The sequence below is a fragment of the Prunus mume genome, linkage group LG1, assembly GCF_029339155.1.
Source record: "Prunus mume cultivar Tortuosa linkage group LG1, ASM2933915v1, whole genome shotgun sequence".
In the NCBI taxonomy this organism is placed as follows: domain Eukaryota; kingdom Viridiplantae; phylum Streptophyta; class Magnoliopsida; order Rosales; family Rosaceae; genus Prunus; species Prunus mume.
The window spans coordinates 19,790,203-19,817,960 of record NC_142698.1 but is presented as its reverse complement, the minus strand read 5'-3'; the positions used below and the strand labels follow the sequence as shown (position 1 = coordinate 19,817,960).

The window sequence follows — 27,758 nt, the reverse complement described above, 5'->3', positions numbered from 1 at the left end:
GAGGAGGAGCACGCGTGGCTAAGAGGGAGCGAGTATAGCAGAGGAGGCAGTCGCGGGGTGGGAAGAACGTGGGGTTGGTCCGTTTATTTCCAAAACGCGGGTGAAAAAGCTGTCTGGTTGAGAGATGGTTGGTTTTTATTCCTCTCCTCGTTTGTGGAGAGGAGAACACACCGCTCTCTCTCTTCTGGTTCTTCTTTCTTTCTTTCTCTTTCTCTCTGTCTCTCTCTCTCATCATCAAATCAGACTCTCCTAAAACAACTTTCTCTCTCCCTTCCTAAAAGTTTCTCTCTCTAGAAACTGTTATTCTTGTTAATTTGGCTCTGTTTTTGTTTGGTGGTCTTGGTTGCTCGGGTTTTGTCTGGTTTAGATAGAGAGACAGAGAGAGGGATAGTGTCTGATCGTTGAGGGGATTTGGCTAGAGTGACGACGACAGGTAGGTGGGGGGAGGGTGAGTGAATGAATGGGAATTCCGGTCGGCTTTGCTAGAGTGACGACGTGGTGGTGGTGGTTGTGACTCACTGACTGACTGACTGACTGGCTGACCGCCGTCTGGAGCAGCCATCTCATGGACTTCGATGCCGGAATTCCCATGTCTCGTGCTGCCGCGCCCGTGACCGACGCTCCGTCACTGTCACCCTCCTTGACCCAAGGTCTCGTTTTAAACTCTTTATCTGCACCTCAACATTGTCTTTACTTCTTGTCATTGTTTTCTCTGTTTATGTTTCTCTTGTTTTCCCATTGTTTCCTTGTTTCTCAATCACGATGGCTGCCTCCTCTCATCTGAATTGTCCGTTTTGCCCCTTCCTTTACTCGATTCAGATATGACCAATGCTTCATATCTTAATTAACCAAGTCAATTTCGATCCCCGGCAGCATGAATTTGCATTGTTCTCTTGATTTGAGACCATACCTTATTTTTAATTAATTAATTATTTGTGTTTCTCAAATGTGGTTATTTTGCTTCTTTTTTGGTATGCGAATTTGTTGCTTTCGTGCTTTGAATTTTTATAATGTGCTGTATAGCCTGCTATATATGGAATTTGGAGTTGTCAATAATGGTCGTTTTAGCTATCCCGTGACAACTCAAACATGGAAAGTCTTTTAGTACAAAATTGTAAGGAGGGGCCTCATCACAAAACCAATTTAGATGAAATGTGATCTTCTGCTATTCGGCTTTCAGGAACTGTCTTCCTTCAAAGCTTTTTAGATAATCTCAGTCACTGAATTTCCCAAACATATAATCTTTGGCATTGTTTTTTAAGCCTGCAAGCAGTGAATTTAACTGCAGCTTCAAGGCAGAATTTCTTTATTTACTTGTCTTTTTTTAAGTCTGTAAGTAAATAGGAACAGAAGCCAGAGGATGTGGGCTCATTGAAAATGAACCTGTTATTTACATTTCGATAAGTTTGTATTGATACAATGTAATGAACTTACTCGTAATACATTATTTTCAGATGCAATGTGGCAAATGAATTTGAGATCAAGTGAAACACTGGAACCTGGGTCCTATCCCGAGCGTACCGGAGAGCCAGATTGTTCTTATTACATCAGAACAGGCCTTTGTAGATTTGGAGCAACATGTCGCTTTAATCATCCTCCTAACCGGAAGCTGGTATAGTTAAACCATGTTTAGACAAAATTTCATGAACTCAGGTTTAATGTGATACTCTTTTAACCATACATGAATGCACAAGGGTAGTACACTTCATGCTACTGTATCTTATATTGAATCTTTTTCTCTTGTAGCTTGGTTTTATGTTTTTGTGAAATTGTTATTTTTAATTATATATATAACAAGCTGCTGTTTTTTACCAGGCTATTGCCACTGCAAGGATGAAGGGAGAGTTCCCAGAAAGAATTGGACAACCTGAATGTCAGGCATGTATCTCTGTCAAAGTTTGGTGTTTGTGACATAGTAATATTCCTTTAAATCTTAATGTGCTGTGATTCTTGTCAATTTTGGTTCTGGTGACATACTAATAATCTTTGTTGAACTGCCCTCCAGTACTACCTGAAGACAGGAACTTGCAAGTTTGGAGCAACATGCAAGTTTCATCATCCTAGAGACAAAGCAGGAATTGCTGGAAGAGTTGCCTTAAATATCTTAGGCTATCCACTTCGACCGGTTCGCTTTTCTGTTTTCCTCTCGCTCATTGTGACTTGACTTGACTTTCATCTCTTTGTTTCATTTTTGTTTGAGGAATATTGTAGACCTGCAAATGTCTATCTGATTTGCAGACGTCTCTGTGCATCTTAGTTTATACATTTCTTAACTGTTTTTTCCTTTCTTTTTAGCAGAATGAGATTGAATGTGCTTATTATTTACGAACTGGACAATGCAAGTTCGGAAGCACTTGTAAATACCACCATCCACAACCTACTAATATGATGGTTTCATTGCGTGGCTCTCCTGTATATCCTACTGTCCAATCTCCAACTACTCCTGGTCAGCAGTCGTATGCGGGAGGAATTACAAATTGGTCAAGAGCATCTTTTATTCCCAGTCCACGCTGGCAAGCTCCATCAAGTTACGCTCCTCTTATTGTTCCTCAGGGAGTGGTATCAGTCCCAGGTTGGAGCGCATACAGTGTAAGCTTTATTATACCCTTCAGTGCAAAATGCTATGTGCACCAGAGAATGAAGCAGGAGGGGATGGCCTGCAATTTCTTTTGTTGCACTCAATTTCAAATCTCTAATGCATCAGCTTTTGAGTTTGAGTTTAAGTTTAAGTTTGAGAGTTTACATGCTCTATGGAGCCCTGAGAAGTATCAATGTGCTTATTTTATGGTAATTTTGCAGGGCCAGATTGGCTCTGTTTCATCTCCAGAGAGCCAACAGCAACCAGTGGGAAACAGTCAAATCTATGGAACTTCACGCCAAGGTGAACCGGAAAATTCAGGTTCTCAAGGGACCTTTTCTCCATATCGTTCTGGCTCCATACCTGTAGGGTTTTATGCATTGCAGAGGGAAAATGTATTTCCTGAAAGACCTGGCCAGCCTGAGTGCCAGTTTTACATGAAGACAGGTGATTGTAAGTTTGGTGCAGTTTGCAGGTTCCATCATCCTAGGGAGAGATTAATTCCTACTCCAGACTGTGTTTTGAGTCCAATAGGCCTTCCTTTACGGCCGGTAAGTTACTTTTTTTTTTTTTTTTGGTGGAATTGCAAATGGGTTTTACTCCTTGTTTACTTTTTTTTTCTTGCTTTGAATGTTCCTTCTCATGATTTTGACTTGAGCTATAACCCCTTGTTATATAGAGATGTCTCTGTGTGCGTTTTATATCTTCCAATAAATAGTCTAATTTGAAGATATGTTACATGTTTAACCTGTTACAATTTTTCAACAGGGAGAACCTTTATGCATCTTTTATTCTCGTTATGGTATCTGTAAGTTCGGTCCGAGTTGCAAGTTTGACCACCCTATGGGTATCTTCACATATAATCCAAATGCATCATCTTCGGCTGATGCCCCAGCCCGGCGTTTGTTGGGTTCAACGTCAGCGACCACTTCATTAAATTTATCATCAGAAGGATTAGTTGAAGCAGGATCAGCAAATCCCAGGAGACTTTCACTGTCAGAACCTAGGCAGATACCTTCTGGAGATGATAATATTGACACAGAGGACTGAAAGAAAGCTGCTCGAAAACGAGCCATTTACATTAACAATCTTTTGGGGGTTAAAACAAGAGTAATCTGTAAATTGATTTCCAAATTGCTGGAAATTTACAGAATACATGTCAAGTTGATTATGTCCTGAAAATGCATTCAGCTGACAGAGGCTCAGCCTTCTGAATTTCACATTGCTCATTGTATAAAAATCTGCAAATATTGTCACATTTGGAAAACCCAATGTGAACATTCTGTTCTGTCTGTCCAAGATCCCAATTTTTCTGATCTTTGTGATTTACTCTTCGCGGGTATCGTATGTCAATCAATTCTTGTTGCAAATTATAATGGCCTAACTCCCACTTTCCGGTGAATCTTCACTGCAGTCACCCTCAGGTTTGGAATGGCCCTCCTCTCTATGCTTGTGCTTTTCTCAGCCTAATGCTTGAATATATTTTGCTTGCAAGTTGCTTCACTTTTCTAATTAGTGTTGACAGTTATATTTTGTCACGCATGATCCTTTTCCTTGTTGCTATGACACTATAATTTTTTTAGTCAAAGGGAAAAGGCAAAATAGGCAAAAATCCAAAGACTAATAGAAAAAAGTAAGTATGGAAATCATTTTCCAAACCCACAAGACAAATATGTATAAGATCTGCCTGCCTCCCTCCCCAGTTGTCTTGTCACCGTTGCTTGCTTGCTGCCTGCTATTATTACCTCCTCCATCGCTATCACCATTATCTTTTGCTACAATTCTTTCTTGTGATCCATCGTCGGCACTTGCACTTGTATAATTCGTTCTTCTTATGGAAAATATAATTTTAAAAATGTTACCATTGCACAATCAAAACACTCATCTTATGATTATTACTTACTGCCACGTGGCAGAAAGCTTCCGACTTTACAAGAGATGTGTGGACACACAGCAGAGACACTAGTGCTTAAGGGGGGACTCTATGCCCATTGCACTAGGGCATAATGAAATGAGCAAACTCACACCACACTCATCCTCCCTTTTCCAAACCCAAACCCAAACCCAAACAAAACCACACTTCACTTCCATCTTCATTTTCTGAATCTCCTTCTCCCACCCTCCATAAAAATATGCAACAACCATTTTGCAATCCTCTGAATTTCACACCACCTAATAAATTAAGCAGAACCCATTAAAAAGCTTCAACATTTATGATACACCAAAACCCAAATCAAGGCCTCTCTCTCAAGAAAAAGAGAGAGATCATTCAAGACCCACTTCACATTCACAGCTCACACCCTTTCCAAATTCCCATCACCTTTTCCAAACCAAAGTACTACGCCCATCTCAAGAAACCATGATGCCTGCTCATGGGGTCACCTTCTCTCTCATATTCCTGCTCTTTTTGGCTACTGTTCTCACTACCACTGAAGCAAGCTTAACCCATGTGAGTGTTTCTCTTCAAAACCCACTATATATCTTTCTTTCCTAGATCTCTTTACTTTTTCCTGTCAAACTGCACATGATTTTTTCTGGGTTATGCTTATGCTATGCTGTGGATTGAAATGTTTGTTTTTTGGTTTGTGAGGCAAATGGGTCTGCGGCGGTGGCAGCAGCTGCCACGGATAAAAAAGACAAGGTGGAGCCGCTGGTGCCACTCGTAGGAGCTGAAAATTTCAAGACTTTGGTGATGAATGAGACCAGAAGGAGGCTGCGGAGCTTTCAGATTTGTGCATTGTGTACTTGCTGCGGAGGTGCCAAAGGACTTTGCTTGCCGTCTCCTTGTTGCTATGCCATCAATTGCAACATTCCCAACCGGCCCTTTGGCTTCTGTTCGTTCACTCCCAAGACCTGTAATTGCTTTGGATGCCATATCTAACTCTTTCCCTATATTTTATATTTAATAATTTATAGTTTATATTGTTTTAATTGGGGTAACCTTAATTTTGTTGGGAGTCTGGATGAAAAAAGAATATCTGTTCTTGATTTGTTTGTTTATAAGTTCAGAAATTTTATATTTTATCAGTTGTGGGGAGGAGGGGTGCTATTTCCAGGTTAGTTTTTGCTAATCTCTAGTGGGATATTTTCCATTATTTTTTTGCTGAAATAAGCAATGCCTGGAGATGGCACATTGCTAGAATAGCAGGATTAGCATAATTTTGTGAGGTATTTGAGGAAACATTGTCCTTGTTAATGGAGCTATTGGGGGCTTATGATATTTTATTGACTTTTCAAAACAATAAATTAATGTAAGTGCTCAGTAGAGCTGCTGTGACACTCATGACAAGGATTAAGATTCAAATTGTCTATTATTTTAGTGTTTGTGCTGCTGTTGTTATATGTTTAATTGTTAATTTGTAATAGTGGGCCGTGTTCATATTGAAGTAGACATGTTTTGGTTAATGTTTTGGCTGCTTCTAAATTCTAATATAATGGCACTGCTTTCTACTCTGGCTGGTCTTGCACTGGATGTTTAGAAGAAAGTGAATTGTTTGATGATCTGTTATTGTGTATTTATTTGCAATTTCAAGCATTTCATTGGGTAAATAGATAGATACTTAATAGTTTATGCTTCTCCTTTTGAAGTGGCTACATTTCCTGTTTCCAGCCAAAACAAAAGGGAGGATATGGCTATGGCTAATAGTGCTTGAATTTCAAGTGTGTTTAGTAAAACACAAGGGCATGTTGCATATTATGCCCTTCCTGCCAAAGTTGCAGAAGATTATGTATTGATTTGAGTGGCTCCAAGATTTGATAAATGGGTACCCTAATTGGCGGGGAGAGAGAGAGAGAGAGAGAGAGAGAGAGAGAGTGCCTTGCCAGCTATTGAATTACTTCTATATGAGATTGCTAAATGTTGGTAGTGGTGGAGGAGCCCTAAATGGATTGATTTTAATTGTAGGTGGATGAGGATATGCATGTAGGTGTAGGCTTGTAGACAACAGTAATGTTAAGGTAGCTAGAGGTTGGGCAATTAAGCCTTAGCCAGTAAAGTTGCTACAGTGGCTTGAATGGCTATTAATGTAAACTTTATTACTTGTATTATTCTGGTTTCTATACAACCCTTGTATTATGAATAATATGCTCTCCTTGTAGAGAGGGTTAGAGGTGAAAGTCTCAATCGACCAAAACTCTGTTTTCTGTGGAAATTGGGTTATATAGATAGATAGCTTGTTGCGGGGTTGATGAGAGTTATATATAGGAGAAAAACTTGGTTGTAATGGGGATAACATTTTTGCTATTCTCGGCCAATAATGTTATGTTATAAAAAATTTATTAGACATGTCATTGGTCGGAAATAGCAGAATTATTCCATTTCATGCAACTGTTTCTCATCAGACAGAAATGGGCATGCAGTAGGCGAGCTTGTGAGCTTGGAGGCACATCGATCTGATTTGGTGTATTGAAAAGAGTGTTTTGGGGAATCTCATTGACCTATGTTTGTGAATTGTGAATCGTGAATTTGTGATGACTATATGCAAAACATGCCAACAAAACAAGACAACCCATGTGCTGCTCTCATAGGAAAAGAAAAGGACCATATGATATATGACAAATTGACAATCACAATCAAATGGTGGGCGTTGCGTTTTCATCATGTCATACCCTTCCTCAGTTTCCTGTGGACTTCCCTGCCGGCCTGGTCACTAGTACTACTGGTCTCACTGCTGACTGGTCTAACTGAGGTCGTGTTTTCTTTTATTCTGAAAAAAACAAAATCCCATTTTCAAGTGTTCTTCCCTAATAATTTTGCTATCATGTTTGCTTGACTTTTACATTATGCAAAATCCTCCCATCCTAACCCGTTCACATTTCTGTCATTGTGTCAACTCAACGAAATTTCACAAGGGCCGTCGCCCTCTTTCAATCTCAACACAACGCTTGGTTGCTTGCTTGACTTGGAAGTGTGAACCAGTTGTAAAGTAGTTGTTTTTAAGCATGACTTGGAAGTTGGGTTTGACAAAAGTGTCCTCTCCTCTTGTGCTGAATAATTATCTAAAAATGAGCTGTAAGCCTCTATCTCTATGTATGGATGTTACACTATCTATGCACACTAAAGCCCAATCATTTCACGCTATCCATTTTCGTTTTCCTTGTTTTTTCTCCCTCCTCCTCCTATTCTACAATCTAAACTAAACCTTTTGTTTTTGGATTGCTTGCATTGTGTTGTGGTTGTGGGACATATATTTAGCTTACTATTAACTTGTATGGGTTTGACAAGTAGCAAATTCAAATTGTGTATTGTTTTTGTTTTTTCTTTTTATACAAGTAATATTGGGGAAAGTAATATTGGGGAAAGGAGGGGGGAATCAAACTTAGAACCTCGAGTGCAAAGATAAAAGCTTTTCAACACTTGAATTATAAACACATTGAGTATTACAGAAGATAGATAAATGGAGAGAGAGAGAGAGAGAGAGAGAGAGAGAGAGAGAGAGAGATGTGTGAATGAAAAAAGGCATGCGGATGGATGTCAGGAGGCTCCATACCTATCTGAATTTTAATGGAGAGAGAGAGAGAGAGAGAGAGAGCACACTGCTGACAGACATATTGTGGTTACCAAACCAATTAGTAATTGCAGCATCTACTTCATTCTTTGTTTGCATTCCTCTTTAGTATGTACCTACGTCATACTTTACAACTACTATCCTCCATCAATATACTAGTTACTACCGCTTAACCAGCCACTTTTACCACCAAAACTTCAGTGCACAACACCTTCGAGTAAAACAAAAGACTTCCAAAGAACAAAAAGATGACGAATGTGATATGCTGTTCTCACTGTCACTACTCACTGAACTGAAGTATAAGAGGGGAGGGGGTTGATTTCTTGCTCCTCATACCCTCCCTATACCAACATTTACACTTCCACTGTCTTGTGCAGAAGAAGAACAAAACAAATTCAGCCTCACGGACTTACTTAAATGTGAAATGAATGCAACCCTCAATCGCATCCTAAAGAACATTTAGTTGGTGAAGTTGTGTATGATATTAATTCCTAATCTCAGCTAGCTTAAGCTTGTCTCATCTCACTCACTAGAACCACCTTTGCTACTTACTTGTATGGATCAATCCAACATTTATCATCCTTGACAGCTCGTTCCCATTTCCTTTTGAACACCTTCATTTCGTTGTAAGATTCTCTCCTCACCTGCACACAAATACACAACAAACAATTTTAATCCAAGTAAAGTCCTAATCAACTGAAAAAATTACATGTCAAGACTTACATCAACTCTATGGTCCTTTCCACTAGATTTTGATGATGATTCCTGCAAAATACCAACAACACATTAACTAGTCAGCCTCTGACAGACTGGAAATATGCACCACAAAGACAGCAAACATTTTCTCACCTCATTTTCATCTGATCGTCCCAATGTAGGGCGACCATAATGGATTATGTACTCAGCATCCACAACACCAACATTTTTAGTTCGATCGCCCTATTTAAACGCCAAAACCAGAAAGGCCTCTTTAGGAAACGTTAAGGAAATCTTTAGAAAAGAAAGCATTAAAAAAAAACGACATAACAAGTAAACTGAGAAGCTTGCCTGTGCACAATAGCCAAGCTGCATATCCAGGCCCCATGCATGAATCAAGTCATTCTGCAAAGATCAAATCACAATTAACACCATTTCACTGTAATTTAGATTTGTAGTTTCTGTGATTCCATACATGAAAGGGAGAGTGGATGTGTGTTTATGAATCAAGCTTGATTTACAGAGTATTAGGTATATCTTCTAACAACTTAATTTTTTTTTTATCAATGACAACTTAACACCATACACCTGACTAAAATATGAGCCTCATATTAGTTTGGCTAATTTGTTGTGCTTTCTGCTCTAAGGCCAATAGAAAAGCTATCTTGAAGTTCCAGGACAGTAGAAAAAACACACCTGGATCATATGCCATACACAGCGCCAGGCAGCTCTCGAGAAAACAGGAGCCATCACTTCTATCCACCTGCAAAAATGCAGATTTTCATTTTATTTTCCTTCCTCAAGTAAGATAACTTCTGCAACTACAATAGTAACTGACCAGAATTTTCTTAAAATAGCTCACACAGAGAAAACCATCCTTCAAAAAATTTCATACAACACAAATTTCTAAGCTTTATAGTATAAGCCAAATAAATGAAATAAGGTAGTTGTAGTCGAAACACATTTTTACCCGGTACAAGGGGGAGCTGTACTGCTTCCATCACAACCGTTCCCATTGTTACTAGCCTTGTAAGTCCTTCTGCAGACAAAATGGACCAAAATCATGTACATCACGAATATCATAGTCAACAACTGCTTGAAAGGATGCTTCAAATTAACCAGGAAGTCGGATTATCACTGTCACGCCTTTAGCATCACAAATATTAGTATTAGGAAGGAAAATGTTATAAGAGACCTGTGTGCTATCGATCCTCTCAAACGTGCAGTAATTAGATGATGCACCTCTGACTTGGAATAATCTAGTGCTGGTTGTGATATCTCAAGGCCTTCCTTTTGAACAATGGATACATACCTAAAAGTGTCAAAGAAGAAGACAAATATCAAGCATTTTGTTAAATAAAATGTACTGTCATGTGGGATATAAGAACCAGCAAGTAGCTTGGAACTCTTAAATTCAGTATGTAGAAATTTGTCAACAGAGATGCAGCCAACAATACCGTTTGGGGTGGAAATTTTCAACTCCAAGGTCCTCATCCCAGAGAAAAATGTAACTATACTCAGCAACTATATCAGGATGTAAGAAACGCTTGGCAAACCACCTAGGCATCAAGAAATCCATCACCAAGAAAACACATCTCAGTAATGCAACTTCCATCAAAACTGTTCTCTTGTCAGTCATGCAAGGATAGACTCATACCATTTAGTTTGATTGATTGCAGATACATGAATAACAAGATCATTCCATTGAAATTCCTTCCACTCATCGACGATACCATCATAATGGAAAAGCATCACAACAAAACCACTTGACAGAAACTGCAATATGGAGAGTGAAAGGCAATTACTTGTGCAGCTATGAACAAGAAAAAGAATTATCATCAGTTCTTTTCTTTTTTTCAAGGGGTGTAGGGCTGGGGCTTAGAATAAAGATTTACTTGGGACCTTTTATGAGTATGGCTTTATAGGAATACCTTTTTGACCATTTTACTGACAAGATCTTTTTGCTTTATACCAACAGCCATCGCAAATAAATTAGTTGAATTTGCACCTTTCTTCTCCAACAAGTTAACTGAAGATTTTGAGCGTTTCTGGTAAAACAGTGCAAGAGTAAAAAATTAATATAAACCTTCAGCACTTACACTTGGAACAGGATGCAAAGGTTACATACACATACACAAACATATATCCTCCCAATTCAAGGGAACACATCAACTGAAGGATTACTAATGAGAAGTTCCATCCATGATTCCATAAACCTACCTTACCTTTTTTTCATTCCATAAGGGCCGCATTTCCAAATTAGAAGTCTTGGAGACAATATCTTGAGGCAATGCCTCACTTCCATAAGGCCTGTATTGATTCTAAAACAGAGAAACAATTATAAGTAATAAATCCCCAAAACTCATTTTCTAGGAAAGACTAAAGATGCAGGACGGAATAGACTAGTTTCGTGGAATATATATATATATATATATATATATAATGTATAAAATCGGTATGGAATGATTAACAAACCTTGCATTTGTTCTTTAGATTCTGCAAGCTGTTTGTGACTCTCCAAAGTGATGATTTCTGTGCAAGAGAACCCAGAACAGTAGTGGTTATCAGAATGATTAAAATTCCCTTCTTAAAGCCTCATATTGAGTCAGAAGCTGAACTTTGAATTCTAATTTTAAGGGAAACTGCAGATAATTTGATGAGAAGAGCAAGATGAACCATACATACATACATACCTCTTCTTTGTACTCTGATGATAAGGTGAGTATGAGAAACAGTAGACATAGCAGAGAAGCTGCCGGGAGAACGTTACAAAGGCGTGATTTCCCGCTTCTTGGATCTGCACGTAAAGTCACCTGAGAAGAGGAGGTCATAAAACAAATGTCAAGAAATTTTAATGGCCGTATAAAAGTTTTGCTTCTCAAAACATTCTTAACAAAAAATAAATAAAGAAGAGATTGAATACAAAATCAAGAAGATTTACAATATTGATTGAATATAAAATGAAGAAGAGAGCAAGAAAAGCATCATAATTCATATCAGTGTGTGTGTGTGTGTATATATATATATATATATATGGTGAAAGACGAAGAAGAGAGTGCTTACAGAATTGGGGGAGGACTTCATATTTTTACATGAAAACGATGAACAGAAATCATGCAACAACAAACAGATTTCTGTCCTTTCTTGTTTCGTTTCTTCTCTTTAGGATGAACACAACAGAATGTGTTGCAGAAAACACGATGAAGATGATGAATGATTGATCATAGATGAACAGGAACAGGAAGAGGAACCCAGAAACAGTGTATCAGAAAAAGAAACAAGAGCGTCACAGGAGCAGCATCAGCATTAAGATTGGGTACCCACCAATGATCACATGATGATGATCACACCGTAAAACAAAACAAAACATATTGAGTCTAGAGGCAGGAGGCAGAGGGTGTTTGTTAAGAGAAACCCGAATAACACGCACAACATTAGTCAAAAAAATAGTGGGGAAGCACAACTCTCACGATCTTTCTTCTTCTCTTCCCTTTCTATAAGTAAAACTAGTCTCCACAAATTTAATTTAATTTAATTTAATCATCAATCATAAATAAGAGCGATTAATTAGGAGCAAAAGTAGACAATAATTACAAAATTCTGATACTTAACACAGACAGACCCATTCATTCATTTTTGGAAAGGAAGGACAACATGTTGTCACGTTATGGGTTTCTTTATAAATTTGTATTCTTTATTTCCTTTTCAAAAAATTTAAAATTTAAAATTTTTGGTGGATGGTGTGTCGTCTTAGCTTGTAAATTGAACGTATGTTGCAGATTTTTAATTGGATGAGAAAACAACACTTTCTTCACGACATAATATCATTATCAACCTTGTTGTATCTTAATCTTTTGATTTCATCAGTTTTACTTTTATAAAAATATAAATAAATAAATAAATGGCATCTATCTTTTTATCGTTCTCTTAGATTAGAATTTATATGCAACGGCTTATGGCGTAAGTAAGAGAGAGTTATCCAAACAAAAAAAAGCGTGTAACAAACGCTTTATGTCTACAATATATCTGTGTTACGTTGCAGCAAGCAGCTGCATATTTATATATGAATAATGTTACTCTTACCACATTTGTATACCACATTCTCATACTACCTTATGTGGCAAATGAGGTGGACAACACATCAATTAAAATTAATTTAAAAGAAAAAGAAAAAGAAAAAGAAAAAGTTAAAGGTAAAAGGCAAAAGGCAAAGGAAATTTTAAAAACTAAAAAATTCGTACATTTTCACATCGCAAGCTTCTCCTTCACTACGTTTTCTATAATCAACTCTCATCATGGCATGGGCATATCATTCTCATTTTCATTTTGTGTGTATAAATAAATGAGAGAGACATGAAAATGAATGGACAATAATTGTTTTCTTTTTCCTCTTCTATTTCTATAAAAAATATCAATGATGTGGTCCCGCTCCCTCCCAATGATTATGATATCACGAATCAAAGTTTGTCCAAATTGTTGAATTGTCACAATCAATCGGAAGAGGTTACAACGAGGAGTTTAAAGTGAGGAGGCTATTTGAGGAGACCAATCCTACCATCAAAACATTTAAAATATTTAAGTCTCATGATTTCTTTACATTTGTTGATGGTGAGATTGACTTTCTCAAATAGCCTCCTTACTTTAAACTCCTCATTATAGCCTCTCCCGCAATCAAGATTCAAACATAAGTCCCTTCTCATTGAACGTGGCTTTCCAAAGCCCAAAGCAGAAAAATACTAAAACGACCAGTATGGGCCTGTCATTTGGGTTTTCATTTTCAATCAGCCTCCTGAGGAAGAGGAAGGCAAGACTCATTTCTGGGTTGAATGAGATTAGGATAATAATGTGAATTAGATTACAAGTTTTCGGCAACTACAACACTAATTTAATTAGCCTCTGTAGCTTTAAGCCATGATCATACAGAAACCAAAAACAACAAAATTTCAAACAAATGAGGACCAGGAGCAAGGCAGCGATCATCTTTCTTTCCCCTCGACCGCGATCCATTGGATTGGTTGAAACGTCGTCAATGCACAAATTCTAGAACTGCGTAGTAAGCGATCAACACTGGAAGGGACGCTATCATGCCAAATATCACCCTGCATGCACACACACATGAGTTAGATCAGTTAGAAATAGGAATTTCTTTAATTAAATATGTTAATAAGGAGAGGCAGCTACATACGCTGTACTGAGCACCTCTGCATGGAGTCCGTATTCTTTGGCATATATGAAGGAGGTAATGGACTGCGGCAATGCTGCCTGCAATATGCTCAAGTCCAAGTTGACAATTCATATCAAATTAATTAGTGAGCATAAAAACAAACAATCAGTGCGCTACTTAGCTTCAATTTCTTTAATAAAAGTTAATACCCATTAACGAAAATAATTGTGGGGCGTTGGGAACTAGTCAGATCTGACCAAGCATCAAATTAAATAAAACCAAATTGGGAGTTACCTGAATGATGGCAACTCGTAAAACATCACCATGCAAGCCTACAGCGATAGAGCCAATAGCCATGGCTGCTGGTCCAGCAATAAACCTCAAAACCATCCCTATTATAGTCAGGCTCGTCCCGCACGCCACAAATTTTTCCTGCAGTGCCATGAAGATACCTGCATACATACATACATACATGCATACATATGAATATCAAAACGTACGACACATATATCTACATACATATATATAAAAGAACATATATACGTATCAGTGTCAGTGTGTCACTCACCCATGCTAAACATGGCAGTGCCTGTACCAGCTTTTGACATGATTAAAACAGATCCTTCCATGATGCTTGGCAACTCAATATGCCACCTGCTTGATATAAAAGCCCATCCAATCCCGATGAAAACCGCATACGAGTTGGGATTCATCCCAAGTTTCAGCCACACAGCCTTCATCAAGTACCAGAAAGAAGGCCTACTGCTGCTCATCGTGCTCATTGCAGCCAACCCTTCTACCTCTTTCCCTCCTTCACCTTGCTCCACCGATTGACTTGTGTTAGTCCCCGAAATCATATGCATGTCTAACGACCCCGTTCGTCGAAATTCTAAGACGAACAGAAGAATTGTCAGCCACACGATAGCCTGCACCACCGATGATTGAACAACAAGATCAACGGCTACCTGACCATACATGGCTCTCATCAAGGGTACCCCTACCACAAGCGAATTTGTCAAAGTGCACAAGGAGAAGCTTGTGATGGACCAACTATAGCTTCCCTTGCTACTACACTTGGCCCATAACGCGAGCACCGCCACGATTATGAGTTTTGAGATGGCGTCCGCACCAATGAAGCGGTAGTTCCATTTGTAAGGATCAACATGAGCTGTGAATTCAAAAGTGAAGAGTGGGAGAGTGAAGAAGCAAACAAAGCGGTTGATTGCACCACACTGTTCGGGAGTGAAGATGCGCCACCACCTCACAGAACCAAACCCTAGAATTAGGGCAACGTAGAGTGGCACCATGGCCACCACCACCTTGTAAACATCTCCCCAACCTATCATCTCTGCAAGAATGATATTAATTCTAGTGAATGTATAGTTAGCTTGGAAATGTTGATGAACTTGATTGGCTACTTATTATATATATATATATGCATGCACACAGTGCACTGCAGGACAAAGCAAACTTTGTTCCTTTGTCTTTTTGTATTCTTTTTTTATCTTTTTAGGAGGGATCGATGTTATTGCAAAGATGATGTAACGTGCAATATCATTAAGCGAATGAGAAACAAATTATACGACTTTTTTCAAACAGTTATAGTGTATGGCCTTTTGCCGGACTTGATGAATATCTTGAAACTGGGATGTTTCTATCCTAAGGAAAACTTTTGCCTGAAACAGTTAAAATTGCCTTCTGAACGGACCTAATTACTTATGAAATTCGGTCGAAAAAGTCTTGGAGAGTTCAAACACATCATGTTAGTTAATAGTTATGAAGACTGCATGAAGAGATAGGTAGGTTGGTGGTGGTGGTGGGTGTATATGATTCTATGCGCGCGCGCGCGGTGGATTCTTAATATTAGTTTTGGTGTGAGTGTGAGTGTGAGTGAGTGCCCGAAATTGTAAAGTTGCTATCACCAATATTGGTCAGCAATCTTTTATAATATTATTAGAATAAGGAACGAGGTCCAGCAATTATTCCACCCACCTTTGCAAATTGAAAATTTACACCATAATATATATATATATATAGCTTTCACCCTTGCTATCTTATGGAATTCAGAAGCGGATTTGTCCAGAAATTGTTTCAATTTGGTGATCATATATACTGCAATAATGCACTCAGAAAAATCACCATCCTTGTCACAATTTGCACCTTGTAATGTCACCATAAAGCCTTATACATATATGCTGATTATATATCTGGGAATTCGACCAGTGACTGATCCATATATAATATATGCTTTCGTCTCGATAAGCATATGGAATAAATTCTATATATATTTTTCATATGTGGCTGGCTTAAACTCATCAATTCTTTAGCTTAATTAGCAAATTAATGAATTCAAACTCCACTGACATTGATATTCCTCTGGTTTTTGATGGGATGTGGAATATGCTTGATATTTCTACTGGTTGGCTCAGTTGTTGGGTTTCTTCCTTTAGCAGTTAATTGGATGGTTAACTGTCGTCTATATATAAAGGGAGTTAGTACTTGAGAGCACTCCATACCACAAAAAATTCAGACAATTTTGGTCCGCAGAAATATTTAAATCCAAACGTACTTCTTTGTCTTCTTTTTCCATTGGCTTCTGTTCATTCATTTCTTCCATCTTACAACCGCAAATGCAGCATCCCGTCTGCTTCTGAAACAAGTGTACAAATTGTCTTTGTCAATTGTAAAGGGCTTCCATAGAAAACAGTTTACTTTTAAAAACAAGTAATTACCTAATAAGTAAGTCAAACAACAGGTCTAGGTAGTGGTTTTCTTAGTCATCATACATAAAAGTTTTGGTTTACTTACGCTGGAATAAGCTAGGTTAAAATTAATATAGAAATTAAGAGCTGCGGCTGTGAAGATAGATATAGTTTTTTAACCAAAACAAAGTGCTAGCTAGGACGGACGCATGCAAAAAGGTTCTTGTATTTCTCATTGTTTTGCCATCGATCTCACATCTGAGGCAAACTGAGGCAGAGGATCAAAGCAAACCAAGCCACCTTAATTTTTTCTTGAATTTAATATGAATTGTGCATGCAAATTGCAATGCACTGCAACGAAAGAATATAACACTAACACAAAGAACAAATTCTCGAAAAAACTGAGTGGTTGCTAAGATGACAACCATCATCTTTACTGTGACATGAGATGGGAAGTAGCTTATATGAGATGGTAATATTCTACTCAAAAGCTTGGTGGGCTTTATGTGGCAGAATATAATATAATATAGTATAAATTTGTGTTGAGATTGACAAAGCAGCTTGTAGGAGAGAGCTGTGCGCTTTGTGTTTTGTGTCTTTTGACAATATTCAGATAAGAGATGGAGACATAAACTGTTTGATATTTGATTGGACAACAATAAGAGAGGAAAGGACAAAACTTGGTGGTGGGTGCCGTGGAGTGCAGTATGCCAGTACGTAACAATTAATCACCTGAGGCAGAGTCGCAGATTCTCTTAGAATTCTTAGTTTGTATATGTATTTTCAGATTAGGAAGATGTGTATTTTCTGTAGATTTTAACTAGAGAGAATGAAGAGAAATGGGGAAGGCACTGTTCTATTGAATTCTTACAATCTGCAGCTTACATAGTGTGTGAGAGAGAAATGTGATTCTCATGTAAATTACAATCACATTAGGTCTTACACGTGTCATACCAAATCTAAGCTAGAGAATCCACCTAGATTATGATCTAATGGTTCTCATTACATCATTTAAAATAGACTTAACAGAAAATAGAAAATGACTTCAGCTCTAAGAAATCGGTAAAAGGATTATATTTCAACAGATTCATTCTTCGCTGGATGCCTTTTTTTTTTTTTTTGGGGTTTCTACTGGGAATTAAGGCATCTCATCTCCTCACCTCGCATTTAGCATCTAGCATTTAGCAATCAGTAATCAGCAATCAGCAATAGCATATCTGAATCTTTCATCATCTACATATAAGTATATACTGGGAAGCTTGGACTTGGGTTAATCAATCTGGATTTGGTTCTTTAATTAAGCCCAATTATGTGTTTCTAAGAGAGCTTGGGTTGTGCTTTGCTTAGGCCTTAGAGCCCACAAGGATCCGCCTGCCTGCCACTGCTCCTGCTCTCTCACTTTTTATTGAAAAAGAGCACCAAGTACGCACACTTTCCCACACAGCCGCCACAACAGTGCACCACAATCTCCGCACTTCTTCTTCTTCATGGGAGTGAGTTAGCCAAAGCATTCTGCATGGCACTAAAATTAGTGCCGATTTCATGTTCGTTGTTGGCAGCCATACGAAACTGTGCAGGGTGTCCATAAGTTTCATACAGCAGAGATGATGAACTTAACCCTATGGCACCAAAAAAAAAATTACAACCATTTAGAGAATCACCATAAACTTATTATTGTGACGGTGGCATACCAATGGTCGTTGGCAGCCAGTGTGTTTTCATACAGCTTTTGAAAATGCATATGAGACAGAGGTGTCAGATGACCCATTGGGGCCAAAGTGCTAGTGCTACATTTCTTCCTTTCTTCATGACACCTTGGACAATAGATAAAGTACTCCAAAAAGATGACGAATATTGCGTCCACGCTAACCTATAAGGTGACTTGTTAATAATGTTGATGTCAACCCAAAAATGTTTGGTTCGGTCTTTTAATTTTGTAACCACATGTCAAATTTAACAAATAGAAGGTGACTTGATTTTTTACATCCCACACAAACACCCACACACCCATCTCACTCACATAAAATCTCATATTTTTTAGCTTTAGTAATAACCAGACAAGTCTAATAAAGAAAAACATAAACAACCTTGACATACCCTTTTTCTAAAAACACTCATTTCATTTCCTCAAATAAAATCCTTTAACTTGGAATACCTTCTTTTCATTTTTATTTTCCAAGTTGGCTTGAATGTAGATTGACTAAAATGGTAATGGATAAATGCGATGCTTTCAATTTTTTTTTCTTTTTCAGGGAGAATTTATTGTGTAATTGCTATAACTGACCCTAAAATTCCTACTCCAATTTTTCTGTACATGCTTATCATGCCCAGTTGCTTGTTTTTGTCAATAACTCGGTGTTAATTTAATCAAGCGGGATAATACAACTTAAGCTTTTATGGTAATGAAGTTAAGTTTACCCGATCATCGCAATTGTCAAGAGCTGGAGGACACGCGGACTCCACCACCTGAAATTCCTGGGCTAATGTCCTTCAAAATCTAAAAATCTCCCAAACTAAACTAATTCTTTAACTCTTTGCATTGGAAATGGACGTGTTCCTCTACGTATGCACCTTTTGTTGCGGGAGTGAAGCGGATTACATATTTGGTGGAATTTGTAGCATTGGAGCAAATGCATCCATCAAGGTACCTTCTACAGAATCTTTTGTTCGATCATTTGAATATATATATATATATTTAAACAGTATAGCTGCACATGTATCTCGCATAAATGAAAGTGACCCTCGGGCGCGACGAGAGTTAAGCAGTTCTGCCCTCCTCCCCAGGGCTAAGGGTAAGAAATTGGCATATTCTAAAGGCATGGGCCTTCTCATGATTGGTTCAGCCTCCATCTATGCTGAGAATCAGATCAGAGATCCAATCCGAATTACAACCATTAGAGAATGTAGGTGAGAAAGAGAGAGCCGACGGGCATGAAGAACGCCGAGTCTGAGATGGCCCAATGCCTTGAGTCAATTAAGCAAACCAGTCCAAAACGGTATGCAGAAGGTGAAACGCCTCAGAGTTCCGAGGTGGTCTGGAAACCCTAACAATGGCATTGGCTCTGTGATTGGAGCCTTCGCTGGAGATCAGAGACATGAACGTGAAGAAAGAGAGAGCCGACGGGGCATGAAGAAAAGCTCCTCCAATGCGATTCTTGTTTTGCGAGGTTTAACGCCTCGATGGCCGCCATTGATCTACGACCGGATCCGTTCAAGATCTCACCGTTGAAATCGCGTAGTAATTAACACCAAGACCAGAGATCTGATGGGGCTAGGTATGGGGGTTTCAGGACCCTTCAATGTTGATTTTGAAATTTAGGGTTTACTTAGGTTTATGGTTTACGGAGATCATTTTTTTGATTTGATGGAGTGACATGCCTGAGGAATTAATTAGTAGGTCGGTCTTTAATTCAATGCATTAATGCGTTCGCTGTTTGCTTCCATTCCAGGTACACTCCCTGGCAGCTTGCTCAAGATGCGATAGGGTGCGATGTTGATTAATAGAGGCACTCACAGCGGGCCTTTCATATCTTTAAGGTTTTACCCCTTACTTCATTCAAGCATGTGGTTGTATATTTTTCTTTTGTAAAATGTCACCTTTCGTTTTTAAAGGGAAACAAAATGAACAAAAATAAGTTTCCAGAGGCAATTAGCGTAGCATTGTTGAAAACTTGAACGATATATCTGACAAAAACAAAATTGGCAGACATTATGGGAGCGCTTTGAAATAGCATATTTTTGTTGAATGATGTATTCTGATATGAGGGAGCGGGGGACGGTATCTTACATATGGAATTGGGAACATTGTGACATTACATCAGTGATACACGGTGGCGTGGTGAATTTAAAAGTAATCATTTGTAGCAATATCGGATGGTCTAATAACCATGCATAACTAGACTGTTCGACAACTTGATGATCCGACAAAAAGAGAACATCAGATGATGGGGTTTCTCTAACTTTCAATGTAACATGAGGTGAAAGACATTAGTGAAAAGGGTTAGTGTATTATTCAAATATTGTCGCACACAATGTTCTAGGCAATGTCAGTAATCTGAGTGTTTTAAGTAGACTCTCCTTCTCAACTTTTCAAGTTAGGACGAGAATGCAAGGAGTCTCAGAAGTTCTCAGTATTTTCTTTTGCATCTATGCACCCAAGCAATGTTTATAGGTTGGAAGTAAAATTGGAAGCAGTAAATTTCGTAGAACTAAAATTTATCTGTCCACATTGTCAAATATAGCGGAGGATAGATTGGCAGTTATAAATTTAGAAGTCTATTCAGTCTCTCTCTCTCTCTCTCTCTCTGGTGTTCTGTTATATTTCCTAGTTGTAGTTGTTACACATCAATCTTAATTTGATATAATTTTTCATCGCAACTGTTTATCATTCTTTTTTTGTTATCCATTGAACCTTTGGATTGTGTAAAAGCTTGAAGATATATAACATATATAATTTATGTTTTAGTTTTATCTCCGTGTATTGGCAGGTATTCTTTTTGGTAGTAAAATGTTGTTTAAAATGAAGTTATGAATATACAAATGTAGTAATAGAGTATTTTAAAATGTTTCTTCAAGATGTTGTGTTCTGGTTTGCTATCTTTAATATTCAGTGGTTATCCTACATCAAATGTTCTTCCTATTTGTTGCAGCATCTTGCATTTTAAATAAAAGAACCTGTTGTTCTATGTTCTTTTTTCTTATTGACATAACTGTTCTTCCTATAATTCCCACTTGTTGCATATTAACTTTAATTTCCCTTTTTTAATTCTATGGTTTTTTTTATATCCTTTTATATTACTAGATTTGGAGTTTGTCCATATTTTAAAAACACCATTCGTTCCTGAAATGCCAGCGCTGAAGTCTGTTACTGTTAGCTTTTTATTTTGTAGGTAATTTTTGAGGATTGATGTTTCTTCTAGAGACATGCAATGATGATTTTTGTTAGTTCGTTCGTTAGTGTGACGCTTTCTTATGTTTGTTTGTTGTGTCATACACTTGCACATTCAGTAGTTCTGCTTTGGTTCAACTTATTATTTTGCACACTGACCATCTGGTTTATTTCAGTCTTATTCCAATTGTTATTGTTTCTGATGGTTCTAATTGTTTAATTTTGTCTCAACTTTTTAGTCCTGGTATTATTTTATTAATTGTTTAACTATTTTGTTTTCCCAGGATATCTAAAACCAGAGGCTACCAAGATTTTGCCTCAAATTTCATCTAATTTCAATCAAAAGAAGCCTGTATAATATCAGTTCTTTTATTTGAGTGCTGCGGATTGTAGTAATTATTTGTGTGCATGGTTTTCTTTTTGTTTTTCTTTTAGGGCCAAATATTTGTTGGGCTTGTTGATACTTCCGACCCTCAATTCTAAATTGGGCGTCGGCAAGTTTAAAGCATTTATAAACGACAAAATAGGACTACTCAAAGGCTCATGAAAGACAAAATCATAAACCATAAAAAACCCCCACTGGAAAGCCAATAAACAAGAAAGTAGACAGTGAAGAGTTCCTAAGCGACAAAATAAGTGCAACGGAGGCCCAACAAACTGCAAATAGGCCCGAAGAGTGGCCAGTAAACGACATATCAGACCCAATAATGATAAAACAGGCTCAACAATAGCTCTTGCAGCTCAGTAAAGAGCTACTAAATGACAAAGTAGGCCCAATGTAAGTGCACTGCACGACAAAATGGGGCCATAAGGACAATAAACGACAAAACAGACCCAACTAAGGCTTACAAGACAAAATGGGCCTGACAAATGGCCACTCAACGACAAAGTAGGCCCACTAAAGAGTTGCTAAACTAACTACGACAAAGTAGGCCCAATGAAGGACAACTAAACGACAAAATAGGGACAATAAACGACAAAAAAGTCCAAAAAGGACAATAAACGACAAAACAGGCCCAACTGAGGCTCATAATAAACAAAATGGGCCTGGCAAATGGCCACTAAACGACAAAGTAGGCCCAATAAAGCGTTGCTAAACGACAAAATAGGCCCACTAAAGAGTTACTAAACGACAAAATAGGCCCACTAAAGAGTTACTAAACGACAAAATAGTCTAGCTAAGGTCAATAAACGACAAAATAGGACAGGCTTTTTTGTCGTTTATGAGCCTTAAAATGGGCCTGTTTTGTCGTCTAGTGGCAGTATTGGGCCTATTTTGGCGTTTAGTGCACTTTTTATTGGGCCTATCTTGTCGTTTAGTGGTTCTTTATTGGGCCTATTTTGTCGTTTAGTTACTTAGCGGTGTGCCTATTTTGTCGTTTAGTGACCATCGTGGGCCTACTTGTCGTTCAGAGGACTCTCTTTGGGACCTATTTTGTCGTTTAGTAGCCTTTCTTTGGGCCATTTTTCGTTTATGTGCCTTTTTGGGCCTATTTTGTACTTTATAGTGGGCTTATTGTGTCTTTATTGGGCCTTCAGTGGGCATACTTTGTCGTTGATGGGCCTTCAGTGGGCCCATTTCGAAGTTCAGGAGTGTTTAAGTTGGCCAATTTTGTCGTTAATGGGTCTGTCGAGGGGCAAATTACACTGTTCATCGGCCTTTCGGTGGGCTGACTTCATCGTTCATGGGGCTATAATTGGGTCGACATTGTCGTCAAAATCGTTATTAGGGCACGTTCACTCTTATTTGGTTACTTTGTACGATGAAGGGGCCAATACTTTCTCAGACTGGATGCGCAAGCCCATAATTGATAATGGCGCAGTTCCAGAAATTCCAAAATCATTAAATAAATAAAAATTGCATTGAGCTAACGGGTTCAATGTTAACCATCTATCACAAATGTTAAAAGGGTTGAGGGGTCCCACCCAACTATTCTAGTTCTTAGGCCCAACCAGTGAAAATGCATTTCACCAAACCGTACGCAGATTATCATTTCCATCCAACAACAAAAATTTGACCTATTGACTAAATATAGCAATCCAATTTTGAAGTGGATTTTACTAGGATTCATGCACAGAAAAAAAGAAACAATAATAAATCGTCCAGCAACCTTTAATAATTCTATTTGAAGAAATTTGACATCAAACCAAAGAATATACTGTAACATGCTATAAATATATTACTATAAATTCATGTTATGCAATCAACTAAGGTTTGATATGCATCACATATGAAACCGGATGATTGAGCATTCACACGGAGACACACAAAAGAAGAAGAGCACAGAAACGGATCTCTGCAGATCACGAAAGTCAACATTGTCCATTTAGTACTACAGCCCTAAAGAAGAGTGGTAAAATTCTATATATAGAAGATTTAACGTAATTTGTGATAGGAGAAAGTTCAAGGTCTTTAAAAGTAAGTCAAACCCAGATTGCAGATTGGGTGTGTCCAGGACCCCATGAAGAATTCCTTGCTATATTTTGGACCCTGCAATGCAAAGAGACCAGCGTTTTTTTTGACATTCGTATGAATTTTGGAAATTACGCTTCCATCAAATCATACTTGCCCGTGTTTGTGACACCACTAGTAAAGTAGGTAGGGATGGGGACCAAATGGATACCAGTTAGGTGGTGGTGGTTAGTTCCCATGGGTGCCCATTGCCCATCCCTAGTCACAGTTAAAAAAATTTAAAACAATAAAAAACAAGTACATAAGATAGGATCTATTTGAATAACTCAAACCCAAAGGTTCTTACAGTTACCCCTAACAAACTCTAGGAAGTTGAATTAAATGCTTACGGGAAGCAGGGTTAACATCCTATATAAATAATGGTAGTGTTTAATCTTAAATGAAAAATTGAATATTTTTACAAAGTCTAAATATGTATTGTAATGTCACTGTCTCTCTATGTGTGTGAGTGAGAGATGAAAAATATGAATGGAAGGATGAAGGTCTTTTTACTAAGGCTTCTCTTTTCCTTCCCACGGGCTTGTCACAAAATTCTATAGAAGTACCACATCTTGTTAAGCTTTAAAGTTTTAAGACATATGAAACTGTCATAAGGCTGAAAGGGAAGCTCACTTAAAGAGCAGACATAGGATCATTCTACACATTGTAAAGTAACAGGAACAAATGGTGGTAGTATAAAATGAACATGCCTGTATGAGAATCTTTTTGGAGCATCCTTTGCAGAAAGGGATTTAGAAAGTGACTTTCTTTGAAACCAAAGTCCAGATCCATACGTTTTTTCAAACACACGCTACAAAAGAAAATGCAAAATCAAAACCTCTTTAAAAAATACATAGTTTGTACAATGAGCTCAAAGAAACTTAAATTTGGACTCAGCAGAAATTTAACTATACTTGAGATGTAGATAATGTAAAAATGGTTTTTCTATTTTCCCCCTTTTTTTTCACTCTGGATCGAGATAAAGTATAAACAAAAAAATAGAAAAGGAAAACTCATTAGTGCTATCCTTTTTCACCACCAATTTCTTGTCCTCAAAATAAGGGAGGATATGAAGTTGGTTATCAGAAGAACGCTCTCTGCTCTCTAAGATCCCAAATCTTTAAAAAATTGTATCTGGTGCATACCTACATTGACGAACCCTAATTCGACTCCACTCCATAAACTTCATATATTGTTTGAATGCTATTATTTCTACAACTATCACCGCATGTAGTGAAACCCTAAGTGTTCTTCTATCACGCAAAGGAATCCTAGAATTAATACAAGAAAAACGTGTGAACAGAAGAATAGGGCAAAGATGCTCACCCTTGTTAACACCAGTCTATTATCACGCCGAGAATGAGTAACCCGTGGACGGCACCATCGAGATCTCGTACATTCTCGCCATTACCGTCGTTTCCCTAAGAAAAAACACATCCTCTTGCGATCTAAATACAAAACCCTAGAATTAATACAGGAAAAATGTGCAAACAAAAAGATAGGGTAACGGCGCTCACCCTTATGGACGACATCGTAGAGAGCTCGTGAGTGTATTGTCGCCATTGACGGTGGCCTGCGAAGCCGCTTTGTTCTCCTTTGCCATCGAAAAGCCCTAAACCCAAACGATGCTAGTAATTCTCAGGAAGCTAGCATCGTCGACATAGTTGCTGTATTTCTGAGAAATACTAATCATCGATCTGTCTTTCTCTAGAAGATCGTATCGCGCGAATGTAGAAATGAATTCCTATAAAAAGAACAGGCAAAATTTTCTCTAGCAAATCATAAACTCGGGCCTTGGTTTTCTATAGAAACCCTAGCCCTGGGCTTTGATTTTCAAGAGAAATCTTAACCTTGGGCCTTTGATTGTCTGAAAGAAACCCTAGCTCCTCGGCCTTGATGGGAAAACCACAACAATATATAGTAGAATGAGGCCACGGAGTTAAGAGTCCTTTTACCGAGGTAAAAAGACCTTATCCTTGACTAAAATGAAGACGCGTCCATGTGTGAAGTGTTTTCTTTCTTTTATTTGTTATTTGATTAAAAAAAATATGCGCATAAACTTAAAAGGGTTAATTACATTTTTGATCAGTGAAGTTTGGCTCGAAATTAAATTTGGTCATCTTGATTTCAGTACTTCAATTCCTTCAGTTTATTTAATTACAAATATTTGATATTTTAAAAAACAATTAACTTAAATATAATATTTAATACTTCAATTCCGTCTGTTTATTTTTTCTGTTCTTTCCCTCCACCATTTTTTGGTTTTTTTTTTCTCTTTTATTTCCTCCTCTTCCTCTCTCTTTCTTTTTTGGGTTGCTCCGCCCCTTTATCTTGCCTTTTCATTCCTCTTCCACCTCTTAGAGCATCTCCACTTTTTTCTAAGGCAAGTCAAGGGCAAGAAAAAAATATATATATGCAACAAAATATAAAATTGTTATGTATTTATAGGAAAACATCCATAATTTTTGATATTTTGTGAATTTTTATAATTTTTAGAATTTTTTTGTAACTTCCTCTCTTTCCGGGGCCTTTTTTAGTTAGTTTTTTTGCATAGCTTTTTATTTTTAGTTTTTTCCTTTATTAGTTTTGTTTTTCCCTTATCTTGTTTGCTATTTCTCTCGTTTTGCTACCTCTCATTCTCCCCTGCCTTAGGCTTTTTGGTGGGGTTGGTCTTTTCGATTTGAGCTTGTTTGGCTGTGAATGTGGCTCTCTTTAAGAGTTGGGTGCCTCTCCCCTCTGTGGTGTCTGCTTGAGCCTTGTGCTTTGTGTTGAGAGTAAATGTCTCATGCCAATTTTGTGTCCTTCGTTCTCCGCCAAACAACCCCTTCAACTAGATTTGTTTCTTCCTCAACTTCTCATCCTCTTTTTGCCTTATCCCTTTTTAGGATTTGGATTCTCCTTTGGGATACAACAACCATATCTATAAGCGCTTTGTCTGTCAAGGTAGGTGAAACCTGGTGCGTGAGAAAAATAAAAAGTAAAATAAAATAAAAAGAAACGAAAACATTGGGTTTGAATAAACTTCTCTTATGAAAATAGTTTCAAAATCATACAATTTTACAATTAATAAATAAAGCTCTATTATTCTCATCTAATTCAACATCAATTGGCTTAGTCCTTGTCTTGCCCACTAATTCATCTGAAAAATTAAACAGGGTGAAGGGTGAGCAACCACAGCTCAGTAGGGACATGAGACCTTACCAAAGTAGATTGATATAACTAAATTAAGTGATATGCAATCACACAGCCAAAATATCACGTTATTAATAATAATGCATGAATGAATACTCTTCATCTATTCCTGTTAATTCATATAGCTAGACAAGCAGACTTGCACATCTCATACCATGCTTATACTACTTGGTCCATAATGCCCATTTATATGAACTAACACCTATTTCAATCATCCCATAATTCCCCTTTTGTTAGTCATCTTGTCTAACTCCCTTTCGCCAGTCCTGAATCACCCAATAAAAACCATGTGCACTTTGTGAGATCCGAGACACAGTACCTGCCAAGAGTTAAACTTAACTACACAAAACACTATTTCCATTACCCTTTTTTCCATCATTATTTTCTTAACCTAACAACTCCAACCAATTACCATGACATTATATAATTATGCCAACAGTATTCAAATAATTCACAATACGTAACTATCCTATATCAATAACATTATACAATATCACACATAATATAGAGCTCACGAAATTTAATTAGATCAATCCCCATGAAGGCCCCTAAGAAACCCCAACCTTGATACCAAAACTT

General features: G+C 37.7%; 4 protein-coding genes and 2 long non-coding RNA genes across 8 annotated transcripts; 3 read left to right on the top strand and 3 right to left on the bottom strand.

Moving 5' to 3' along the window:
• Positions 1–111: 111 nt before the first annotated feature.
• LOC103318785 (zinc finger CCCH domain-containing protein ZFN-like) lies at positions 112–3,894 on the top strand. The gene is made up of 7 exons (XM_008220217.3): positions 112–650; positions 1,455–1,612; positions 1,816–1,878; positions 2,006–2,125; positions 2,299–2,589; positions 2,800–3,129; positions 3,347–3,894. The coding sequence occupies exons 1-7, from the start codon at positions 566–568 to the stop codon at positions 3,626–3,628; spliced, it is 1,329 nt and encodes a 442-aa protein (XP_008218439.1). The 5' UTR covers positions 112–565; the 3' UTR covers positions 3,629–3,894.
• Positions 3,895–4,648: 754 nt separating this feature from the next.
• LOC103318784 (ubiquitin carboxyl-terminal hydrolase) lies at positions 4,649–5,600 on the top strand. The gene is made up of 2 exons (XM_008220216.3): positions 4,649–5,027; positions 5,169–5,600. Exons 1-2 carry the CDS (start codon positions 4,938–4,940, stop codon positions 5,457–5,459), a joined length of 381 nt encoding a protein of 126 aa, XP_008218438.2. The 5' UTR covers positions 4,649–4,937; the 3' UTR covers positions 5,460–5,600.
• Positions 5,601–8,128: 2,528 nt separating this feature from the next.
• On the bottom strand, positions 8,129–12,305 carry LOC103318783 (uncharacterized). 2 transcript variants are annotated; one of them, XM_008220215.3, is made up of 14 exons: positions 11,845–12,305; positions 11,475–11,594; positions 11,257–11,313; positions 11,007–11,102; positions 10,713–10,829; positions 10,439–10,557; positions 10,239–10,340; positions 9,977–10,093; positions 9,752–9,820; positions 9,478–9,544; positions 9,133–9,186; positions 8,935–9,024; positions 8,809–8,850; positions 8,129–8,729 (listed from the first exon to the last, which is right to left on the bottom strand). In XM_008220215.3, exons 1-14 carry the CDS (start codon positions 11,863–11,865, stop codon positions 8,634–8,636), a joined length of 1,167 nt encoding a protein of 388 aa, XP_008218437.2. In that variant the 5' UTR covers positions 11,866–12,305; the 3' UTR covers positions 8,129–8,633. The 2 variants fall into 2 exon arrangements, with proteins under 2 accessions (XP_008218437.2, XP_088909333.1); XM_089053207.1 differs by having other exon boundaries at positions 11,467–11,594; positions 11,845–12,304.
• Positions 12,306–13,595: 1,290 nt separating this feature from the next.
• Positions 13,596–15,340, bottom strand: PIN5 (Auxin efflux carrier family protein). Its single transcript, XM_016794479.2, has 4 exons — positions 14,514–15,340; positions 14,240–14,397; positions 13,967–14,043; positions 13,596–13,880 (listed from the first exon to the last, which is right to left on the bottom strand). The coding sequence occupies exons 1-4, from the start codon at positions 15,289–15,291 to the stop codon at positions 13,808–13,810; spliced, it is 1,086 nt and encodes a 361-aa protein (XP_016649965.2). The 5' UTR covers positions 15,292–15,340; the 3' UTR covers positions 13,596–13,807.
• A 4,340-nt stretch (positions 15,341–19,680) lies between these two features.
• On the top strand, positions 19,681–20,352 carry LOC103318781 (uncharacterized). Its single transcript, XR_513241.3, has 2 exons — positions 19,681–19,922; positions 20,097–20,352. It is a non-coding gene; the product is annotated as an uncharacterized LOC103318781 (long non-coding RNA).
• A 3,268-nt stretch (positions 20,353–23,620) lies between these two features.
• LOC103318780 (uncharacterized) lies at positions 23,621–25,890 on the bottom strand. 2 transcript variants are annotated; one of them, XR_016123381.1, is made up of 4 exons: positions 25,505–25,890; positions 25,314–25,435; positions 24,698–24,798; positions 23,621–24,026 (listed from the first exon to the last, which is right to left on the bottom strand). It is a non-coding gene; the product is annotated as an uncharacterized LOC103318780 (long non-coding RNA). The 2 variants fall into 2 exon arrangements; XR_513240.3 differs by having other exon boundaries at positions 23,621–24,798; positions 25,505–25,882.
• Positions 25,891–27,758: the final 1,868 nt, after the last annotated feature.

Coding starts and splice junctions, on each gene's coding strand:
- LOC103318785 (XM_008220217.3), top strand. CDS start 566: ATGGACTTCGATGCCGGAATTCCCATGTCTCGTGCTGCCGCGCCCGTG. Junction 1,613..1,815: donor ATCCTCCTAACCGGAAGCTG/GTATAGTTAAAC, acceptor GTTTTTTACCAG/GCTATTGCCACTGCAAGGAT. Junction 3,130..3,346: donor TAGGCCTTCCTTTACGGCCG/GTAAGTTACTTT, acceptor ATTTTTCAACAG/GGAGAACCTTTATGCATCTT.
- LOC103318784 (XM_008220216.3), top strand. CDS start 4,938: ATGATGCCTGCTCATGGGGTCACCTTCTCTCTCATATTCCTGCTCTTT. Junction 5,028..5,168: donor CTGAAGCAAGCTTAACCCAT/GTGAGTGTTTCT, acceptor TTGGTTTGTGAG/GCAAATGGGTCTGCGGCGGT.
- LOC103318783 (XM_008220215.3), bottom strand. CDS start 11,865: ATGAAGTCCTCCCCCAATTCT. Junction 11,103..11,256: donor ATCTAAAGAACAAATGCAAG/GTTTGTTAATCA, acceptor TCTCTGTTTTAG/AATCAATACAGGCCTTATGG. Junction 10,558..10,712: donor TCAGTAAAATGGTCAAAAAG/GTATTCCTATAA, acceptor TCCATATTGCAG/TTTCTGTCAAGTGGTTTTGT.
- PIN5 (XM_016794479.2), bottom strand. CDS start 15,291: ATGATAGGTTGGGGAGATGTTTACAAGGTGGTGGTGGCCATGGTGCCA. Junction 14,398..14,513: donor CACTGCCATGTTTAGCATGG/GTGAGTGACACA, acceptor GTATGTATGCAG/GTATCTTCATGGCACTGCAG. Junction 14,044..14,239: donor TACGAGTTGCCATCATTCAG/GTAACTCCCAAT, acceptor AGCATATTGCAG/GCAGCATTGCCGCAGTCCAT.